General features: G+C 43.3%; 1 protein-coding gene across 1 annotated transcript; it reads left to right on the top strand.

The window, feature by feature from the left end:
• The first annotated feature begins 262 nt into the window (after positions 1-262).
• Positions 263-2,464, top strand: LOC119568861. Its single transcript, XM_037917280.1, has 2 exons — positions 263-505; positions 622-2,464. Exon 2 carries the CDS (start codon positions 1,277-1,279, stop codon positions 2,300-2,302), a length of 1,026 nt encoding a protein of 341 aa, XP_037773208.1. The 5' UTR covers positions 263-505; positions 622-1,276; the 3' UTR covers positions 2,303-2,464.
• Positions 2,465-10,165: the final 7,701 nt, after the last annotated feature.

Genomic DNA, 10,165 nt, shown 5'->3' with positions numbered 1-10,165 from the left:
TTGAAATGTCCCCCAGGTAAAACGGGCGAATGAGTGTGATGATCTAACCATCGAGAGCTAATTAATACTAACTATGTCTGAGATACTTAAATTACACGAATGGAAGCCACCTCAGACTGTTATAAAAAAAACTACATTAGACGTATAGTGAAAAAGGATAGTGTGACGCGCGAATTGTGCAAATTTGATGTGAGGGTTCATGAATAACCCCAGTGAACCCACGAACAAGAGAGGAATGAGAACAAGAGCCGAGAACGAATGAAATAATTTGTGATATAAGTAATGATGAAAAATAAATGAACATGCAAAATTAGATGTAAAGAAAATAAGATGCGGATGGAAAAAAAAGAAAGAAAAAAGAAAAAGTGGCAACTCGAATGTATGCGAACGCCCCCCACCAGGTGAGTGGCGATACTCTTGGCTTGACGAGCAAACCGCTCACCTGTGAGGGACCGCCTGTAGAAACCCTCGCCTTTGTCGTCGTGCTTCGTAATTAAAAACCTCGGTAAGGAAACTTTATTATAGAGAGAGATAGTCCAACGTGAAACAAAGTATTTAAAATGAAATAGGATAATAGTGCCAGGACGCATCATCGATACGGTCTCTCTCTCTCTCTCTCAGGGACCTTGGGCGCTGCTCGACGTCGCCACCGTCGTCCGCAGCACCGGCAACAAGACCCGGGGTTTTTCGCCCTAGCTTGGCGAACACCGAGGCACGACAACAGATCACAGCCTCTCGACAAGGGTGGGGACCCCCCTGTCGTCCCCCGAGGAGTCGTGTGCTCCACCGGCTTCGGCATACGGACAAAGCGTTAGTAGAAAAACGGAGTGTATGCGAAGCCCTCTTTGGAACAGTACCCGCATGAGACATTTGCAGCGTTCGGGCTCTTATCTGTTTGTTTCTTTATTTCGAGTGGATGGTAATTATATCGTATTTGTGTGTCTGGTGTGTATGCGTGTTGGGGGCGCCTCGTGTATTATCTACGTGCCAATACCGCAGCGTGCTGAATTTTTATATAGTTTATAGGTTGTATAGTTTGTATAGTTTTGATTTATAAAGTTATCAATTATATGTTACCTATGATTAATAAATTAGAAATATCGTCGATGTTTGCTTTTACCCGTATTCTTATTCTGGCAAAAGAAGGGATAGAAGATCCAGAGAGGCTGAAATATATCAAGTGAATGATTAATCATTATTGGCCCTCTCAAATGGTAGCAGAGCGTGGTTCCCTAAAAATATCCAGAATAATAATCGGGGTAAAAAGACTACGATCATGATGGTATCTGAAGAACACGTCTGTGCATTACTGGGAATGATCATTATTTTATTGACTCTAATGATTACGTTTTTCGTGTATAAGGAGATAAAAATTAGCAAGTCTATAAGGGGATGCACTAGCCCTATTGCTAGAAATGCTAGCTTCATGGGAGGTATGCCGAGTGCGAATTCAAGTAGAATGGAAGCTGGCGGTGGTGATCGTGACGCGTGGGATAGAACATTGAGCGCCTTAGAAGATTTGGTTACAACTCATTGTAGACAGATTAAAAAGCCTCTTTTGGTCAAAAATGACCCTAAATTAGACATTTTTAACGGGAAGGGTATGGTACGAGGCTGGATTAGAAAAGCGGAGAGAATTTTAGCGCAGATGCCGGGCGAAGACGAGGATAAGGTACGTTACGTCTTGAACCACATTGACGGGGCAGCGGCGGATAGACTTTATAATTGCGGCATTGAGTGGAGGAATGTAAGTGAGATATTTGGAGAATTGATGAAGGTATACGGGAAGAAAACCTCAGTTTGGGAAATGTATGAACGAATGGCCGCGAGGAAACAAAAGAACGACGAAACCGTGTGGGCATTTTTGGATGCAATATTGGAGATCGGTGATGAGTTTCAACATCAAGGAAACCGAATCGATGAAAAATTGATTGGGGAATGCATGGCTAGGAATCTAGAGAAACCGGTACTTGGAATGAAACTAAAAAATAGGATAGATGAAAGACCAGAAGATAGCCTTGAGCAGTGGGTAGAATGGATTGCGACAAAAGAACAAGAGTGGAAGTGTTTTACTCGGAGTAGAGAGATAAGAGAAAGAGACGAAGAAAATAAGGATGAGAGGATGAGGTGTTATAACTGTGGAGAGAAGGGTCATGTATCTCGGTGGTGCTCGAATGAAGGATACCATCTTAAAAGAAGTAGAAGTAATGAAAGGAATTGGCGGTCGTCTGGGACAGAAAGTCAGGCCAACAACAATTATAAATCGCGAGCGGGAAACTCAGAAGGCCCTGCGGAGATGTAGACCGCCACCCACAGGAGCCTTATAAACGCGGTAAGATAGAAGGCGGAGAAGTTCATTTACTTTTGACAGATAAAGAAGAGACAAGAAGAGTGAAGATACACTCAGATAGCCCGAAACTATTAGTTGAAATAGGAGGAGTAGATGTGATGAGCGTGTGTGATACAGGGTCAGAAGTTTCGCTTATTAGCTTAGAGGTATATAATAACTACTTTAAACAAAAGGAGTTCAACTACATCCCACAAAGGTGAAGATTAGGCCTGTAGGGGGGCGGCTAATATCATGTCGAGGGTGTATAGCAGTAGACATAACAATATGTGGAACTAAGATAACGAATGTGGGGATAATAGTCTGTGACGAAGTGGGACAAACATACAGTTGTCTCTTGGGGATGAATGTTTTGGCTGAAGTAGCTGGGGTATGGCCAGAAATGTATAGGTTAAGCCGAAGCGTGGTGAAAGACTGTGGGAGACGAGAATGCAAAGAAGAGGTCAGAAATGCATGTAAGACAAACAAAGAAGAAACCTGGGGGTTTGTCCTCACCGGGAAAGCTCAAATACCGATCATCCCTCCCCGAAGTACGAGGCTGATACCGGTTTGGATTCCGTCATTACGGCAATCAAAAATACAAGAAGCTGTGATTGAACCCCTTATTGGCTCGGAAGAAGGGTGGGTGCCAGAGGGCATAGTTGTACTTCCCACAGTTGTTACGGTAAAACATGGTGGAAGTTACGCCCTTGTAGGTAACTTATCGGATAAAGCTTGCAAACTACGTAGGAAATGGAGGATTGGGAAGGTGTCAGATGGTATAGAAGTCGAAATAACTAGAGAGAAAGAAACGAGGGCGGTAGAGCAGGATGAGTCGCAATCAGTGGATGTCTGCGAGGGAAATTTAAATGCCGAGCAGATAAATCAACTAAGAGAATTGCTAGAAGAGTATAAGGATATCTTTGCAGACGAACATTCACCTATTGGGAGAGCGACGGGTATTCAGCATATAGTTCCCCTGACCACTGACCAACCAATAAGAGTTCCTTACCGGCGTATTCCACCTAATCAGATGCCCGAAGTGAAAAAACACATAGACGAGTTGCTCGCGCAAGGTGTAATCTCCCCCAGTTCCAGTCCATATGCGGCTGCCATTGTTATAGTAAGGAAAAAGGATAAAAGTCTAAGATTATGCATAGACTACCGAAAACTAAATAAAGTGACGATACGCGACGCTTTCCCAATCCCTCGTATTGATGAATCGGTAGAAGCATTATCGGGAGCAAAATATTTTTCCACGTTTGATCTTGCTGCTGGTTATCACCAGATAGACGTTCATCCACGTGACCGACAAAAAACTGCATTTAGTACGCCGTTTGGCTATTTTGAGTATAATCGCCTCCCTATGGGCTTATCAAATAGCCAAAGTACTTTCCAGCGTTATATGGAACAGATACTTGGGGATAGGATATTTTCCACTTTAATAGTATATCTTGACGACGTCCTTGTGTTTAGCCGTACCGTCGAAGAACACGTGTCTAGGCTTAAAGAGTTATTTGGTCGTATGCGAAAGTATGGACTCAAATTTAAACCAAAGAAATGCACGATTTTTGCAACTAGCGTGTCTTATCTCGGTTATCGAGTGTCTGAAGAGGGAATAGCCCCAGATCCGAGTAAAATAGAAGTAGTAACAGGATGGCCCGTCCCTAAAACAGTCAAGGATGTGCGTGCGTTCGTTGGGTTCTGCTCTTTTTATAGGAGATTTTGCAAGCACTTTGCCCAAATAGCGGCTCCCCTCCACCGACTAATGTCGGGAGATGCGCGTCGGTCAGTTACAGATGAATGGAACTCTGAATGCCAGGAGTCTTTTGATAAATTGAAGGTGCTCGTCACTACAGCTCCAGTGCTTCAGTGTCCTAACTTTGAAAAAGAATTCATATTAGAGACAGACGCAAGTTTCCAAGGTTTAGGAGCTGTACTTTCACAAAGAGATGAAAATGGGAAGGTTCATCCTGTTTGCTATGCAAGTAGGGGACTACGCCGGTCAGAGAGAAATATGGCTAACTACAGCTCCCGAAAATTAGAGTTACTTGCACTCAAATGGGCTGTGGCCGATAAATTCTATAACTATTTAGCAGGAAGGCATTTTACTGTGTACACAGACAATTCACCCCTCAGTCATTTAGAAACTGCCAAGTTGGGAGCAATAGAAAGCAGATGGTGTAACGATCTCCAACAGTTTAACTTTACGATCAAATACAAAGCTGGGAGAGATAATACTATAGCAGACGAACTCTCAAGATTACCGCAAGAAACTGAGGGTAGCGACAGCGACGAAGTATATACGGTGATGTCCGCTAGGAGAGACGTGATGACGACAGAACTATGGTCACGAAGGGAACTAGAAGACCTACAAGGGGAAATGGTTTGTTTTGAAGGGATAAAAAAGCTACTAAGGGGAGAATTAACAGACGAGAGGAAAGAAAAATGGCTAATTAACGAAGACTTTAGGAAACTTTATCGCACACGGGCGAATTTGGTGTTACGGGATGATGCGATTTACCATCAGTTGAATACAGGCATCAATACGTGGCGGGTTACGCCAGTCCTTCCCCCGAAATTACAACTGAGGTTGATGCAGGCGTGTCATGACCATTTTGGGCATCAAGGGAGGAATCGCAGCCTAGCTTTAGTAAAAACCCTCTAGCTTTAGTAGCTAGAGGGTTTTGGCCGGGGATGGCATCGTCAGTCGGAGAATATATCTCCAGATGGGAAAAATGTAGAGTAGGTAAAGATGAATTTCCGAAGGCGCGGACATTCATGGGGACGGTTGAAGCTAGCAAACCATGGGAATTACTTGCCATGGACTTCACATTGCTAGACAAAAGAATGGGCGTAGAAAATGTCCTCGTGGTGACTGATGTATTTACACGGTACAGCTTTGCATTCCCGACGAAAGACCAGAAGGCGAGTACCGTAGCTAAACTTCTAAAAGACAACATATTTGATAAGTTCGGGTCTCCAGAGAGACTTCTCTCAGATCGGGGTAGAAACTTTTGCAGTTCAGTAATCCAACAATTGTGTCAGTATTATGGAATTGAGAAGATTAGAACTACGGCGTATCACCCTCAAGGGAATGGTGTCTGTGAACGCTTCAATCGGACTCTGCATGACCTTCTAGTCACCTTAGATGAGAGAGCTAAAAAGAAGTGGCCTGAATATGTGTCTGGCCTTGTGTCAATGTATAACACAACCCCTCACGCTTCCACGGGATATTCTCCTTTCCATCTATTGTTTGGTAGAGAGCCTAAACTGCCAAGAGACCCGAGAGACGTGAGTTCGAAGGAAAACACAGTAGACGAATGGATGGGCGAGTTAGGAGAAATACAAGAAACGCTGTGGAGTTTAGCTAAAGAAGTAGAATTCAAAAGGAGGACACAGACGAGGAAAATGCGTAACAAACGAGCGAGAATACCTAAGTGGGACGTCGGGCAGGAAGTCTTGTTGAGGAATAATGTTAAGATTGGTAGATGCAAAATACAAAACAGATGGCAGGATGATAGATGGGAAGTGATAGAAGTTCTAGACCCGAAGGTAGGCTTATATAGAATCAGAATAAGTGACGGAGATGGGACGGAAAGGATCGAGAATAGAGTCAACCTGAGAAGCGCACCTGATTTAAAACCGCTAGGTGTGCGAACTACGCCCGATACATGCCCGATCGTCTCCCCGAAGAAATTGAGAAAGAGGATTAATAAATGTAGTGCTACTGTTAATCATGTTGGTGATTAGATATTGAAACCTTTCTTGTATGAATTATGCACTGCAGTGACATAAGGACGATTGACTGTGGCGCGCGAGGAACACATGGGGTTTGTGAAGCGAATGGATGAGAGGTTAAGGTGAGTTGGCCGTACCAATGAGGATTTAATGGGTGGGTCCACTATCAGTAGTAACAAAGCTTTATGACGAGTAGCGGATAATGTATAGAGAAACTCGGGGGCGACGACTAGGAAACACTGATACACGTGTATATTAATTGAAGAATATGATTATCTTAACAAGGTTATGCTCAATACTCTTCTAGGGGTACCGGTCTCAACGCTAACTTCAGAACGTAGAAAAAGGGTGGATGTTTCATGAAGAATGGGAATACAAAACATGCCAGACGTGTTCTGCAGAATTGCGCTAAAACTAGCTCAGAGTGGAGCTGAGCTGAAAAGGATAGATGGGGTGTTTGAAAGGGCGAAAAGTTATGGATTGAAACAAAACAAAATGATGTAACGACTATTGAAAGAGAATCCCCGTCTGTCAGTTCCGCATACTAGGTGAAGTGTGAACGAGGCGAATGAGTTGTGTGTAATTGATCTAACCATCGAGAGCTAATTAATACTAACTATGTCTGAGATACTTACTTATATTACACGAATGGAAGCCACCTCAGACTGTTATAAAAAAAAAACTACATTAGACGTATAGTGAAAAAGGATAGTGTGACGCGCGAATTGTGCAAATTTGATGTGAGGGTTCATGAATAACCCCAGTGAACCACGAACAAGAGAGGAATTAGAACAAGAGCCGAGGAACGAATGAAATAATTTGTGATATAAGTAATGATGAAAAAAAATGAACACAAAAATTAGATGTAAAGAAAATAAGATGCGGATGGAAAAAAAAAGAAAGAAAAAAGGAAAAAAGTGGCCAACCGAATGTATGCGACCGCCCCCCACCAGTGATTGGCGATACTCTTGGCTTGACGAGGCAAACCGCCTCACCTGTGAGGACCGCCTGTTAGAACCCTCGCCTTGTGTCGTGCTCGTAATTAAAACTCGGTAAGGAAACTTTATTATAGAGAGAGCATAGTCCAAACGTGAAACAAAAAGTATTTAAATGAAAATAGGAATAATAGTGCCAGGGTACGCATCATCGATACGGGTCTCCTCTCTCTCTCTCTCGGGACCTTGGGCGCTGCTCGACGTCGCCACGTCGTTCCGCGCACCGGCAACAAGAACCCGGGGTTTTTCGCCCTAGCTTGAGCGAACACCGAGGCACCGACAACAGATCACAGCCATCTCGACAAGGGTGGGGACCCCCCTGTCGTCCCCGAGGAGTCGGTGCTCCACCGGCTTCGGCATACGGACAAAGCGTTATAGAAAAAACGGAGGTATGCGAAGCCCTCTTTGGAACAGTACGCATGAGACATTTTTGCAGCGTTCGGGCTCTTATCTGTTTGTTTCGTTATTCGAGTGGATGGTAATTATATCGTATTTGTGTGTCTGTTGTGTATGCGTGTTGGGGGCGCGCGTGTATATCTACGTGCCAATAACGCAGCGTGCTGAATTTTTATATAGTTTATAGGTGTATAGTGTGTGTATAGTTTTGATTTATAAAGTTATCAATTATATGTTACCTATGATAATAAATTAGAAATATCGTCGATGTTGCTTTTACCCGTATTCTATTCTGGCAAAAGAAGGGATAGAAGATCCAGAGAGGCGAAAATATATCAGTGAATGATTAATCATTATTGGACTCTTCAAATGGAGCAGAAGCGTGGTTCCTAAAAAATATCCAGAATAATAATAGGGGGGTAAAAAAAGAATACGACATGATGGTATCTGAAGAACACGTATGTGCATTAACTTGGGAATGATCATTTTTTATTGACTCTAATGATTACGTTTTCGTGTATAAGGAGATAAAAATTAGCAAGTCTATAAAGGGGATGCACTAGACCATGCTAGAAATGCTAGCTTCATGGGAGGTATGGCCCGAGTGCAGAATTCAAGTAGAATGAGAGCTGGCGGTGGTGAATCGTGACGCGTGGGATAGAAAATTGAGGCCTTAGAAGATTTGGTTACAACTCATTGTAGACCAATTTAAAAAAGCCTCTTTTGGCAAAAATGACCCTAAATTAGACATTTTAACGGGCAGGGTATGGTTCCGAGGTGGTTAGAAAAGCGGGAGAGAATTTTAGCGCAGAATGCCGGGCGAAGACGGAGGATAAGGGTACGTTACGTCTTGAACCACATTGACGGGGCTCAGCGGCGGATAGACTTTATAATTGCGGCATTGAGTGGAGGAATGTAAATGTGGAATATTTGGAGAATTGATGTAAGGTATACGGGAAGAAAACTCCGTTTTGGGAAATGTATGAAACGAATGGCCGCGAGAAACAAAAGAACGACGGAAACGTGTGGGCATTTTGGATTGCAATATTGGAGATCGGTGATGCGTTTCAACATCAAGGACCGAACGATGAAAAATTGTTGGGGAAGGCATGGCTAGGAATCTAGAGAAACCGGTACTTGGAAATTGAAACTAAAAAATAGGATAGATGAAAGACCCGAAAGATAGCCTTGAGCAGTGGGCTAGAATGGATTGCGACAAAAGAACAAGAGTGGACGTGTTTACTCGGAGTAGAGAGATAGAGAAAGAGACGAAGAAAATACGGATGAGAGGATGAGGTGTTATAACTGTGGAGAGAAGGGCATGTTATCTCGGTGGTGCTCGAATGAAGGATACCATATTAAAAGAAGTAGAAGTAATGAAAGGAATTGGCGGTCGTTCTGGACAGGAAAATCAGAAAGTCAGGGCCAACAACAATTATAAATCGCGAGCGGGAAACCTCAGAAGGACCTGCGGAGATGTAGACCGCACCACAGGAGCCTTATAAAAGCGGTAAGATAGAAGCGAGAGAAGTTCCCCCATTTACTTTTTGACGGATAAAGAAGAGACAAGACGAGTGAAGATACCACTCAGATAGCCCGAAACTTTAGTTGAAATAGGAGGAGCAGATGTTGATGAGCGTGTGTGATCACAGGGTCAGAAGTTTCGCTTATTAGCTTAGAGGTATTATAATAACTACTTTAACTAAAGGAGTATCAACTACATCAAACAAGGTGAGATTAGGCTGTAGGGGGGCGGCTAATATCATGCGAGGGGTATAGCAGTAGACATAACAATATGTGGAACTAGATAACGATATGTGGGGATAAAAGTCTGGACGAGTGGGACAAACATCAGTTGTCTCTTGGGGGATGAATGTTATTGGCTGAAGTAGCTGGGTATGGCCAGAAATGCATAGGTTAAGCCGAAGCGTGGTGAAGGACTGTGGGAGACGAGAATGCAAGAAGAGTCAGAAATGCATGTAAGACAAACAAGAAGAAACCTGGGGGTTTGTCCTCACCCGGGAAAGCTTAACATACCGATATCCCTCCCGAAGTACGAGGCTGATACGGTTTGGATTCCGTCATACGGCAATCAAAATACAAGAAGCTGTGATTGAAACCCTTATGGCGCTCGGAAGAAGGGTGGGTGCCAGAGGGAATAGTTGTACTTCCCACAGTTGGTTACTGGAAAACATGGTGGAAGTTACGCCCTTGTAGGTAACTTAGCGGATAAAGCTGCAAAACTACGTAGGGAAATGGGAGGATTGGGCAAGGTGTCAGAGGTATAGAAGTCGAAAAAACTAGAGAGAAAGAAACGAGGGCGGTTCTTTTTAGAGCAGGATGAGTCGCAATCAGTGGAGTCTGCGAGGGAAGAAATTTAAATGCGAGCAGATAAATCAAATAAGAGAAATGCATAGAAGAGTATAAGGATATCTTGAGACGCACATTCACCTATTGGAGGAGCGACGGGTATTAGGCATATGTTCCCATGGGAACCACTGACCAACTAATAAGAGTTCCTTACGGCGTATTACACCTAAATAAGATGACGAAGTGAAAAAAAACACATAGCGAGTTGCTCGCGCAAGGTGTAAGCTCCCCCAGGTTCCAGTCATATGCTGGCTGCCATTGTTATGAGTAGGAAAAAGGATTAAAAGTCTAAAAAAAAAAGTGAAAAATTAATTTGGCATAGACTACCGAAAAACTA

Source organism: Penaeus monodon, unplaced genomic scaffold (assembly GCF_015228065.2).
Source record: "Penaeus monodon isolate SGIC_2016 unplaced genomic scaffold, NSTDA_Pmon_1 PmonScaffold_11197, whole genome shotgun sequence".
NCBI lineage: Eukaryota > Metazoa > Arthropoda > Malacostraca > Decapoda > Penaeidae > Penaeus > Penaeus monodon.
Note: the sequence above shows the minus strand (reverse complement) of the source record. Positions and strands in the feature narration are given on the sequence as shown.

What these genes read in the sequence shown, in the direction of transcription:
- LOC119568861 (XM_037917280.1), top strand. Translation starts at nt 1,277, where the DNA reads ATGATGGTATCTGAAGAACACGTCTGTGCATTACTGGGAATGATCATT.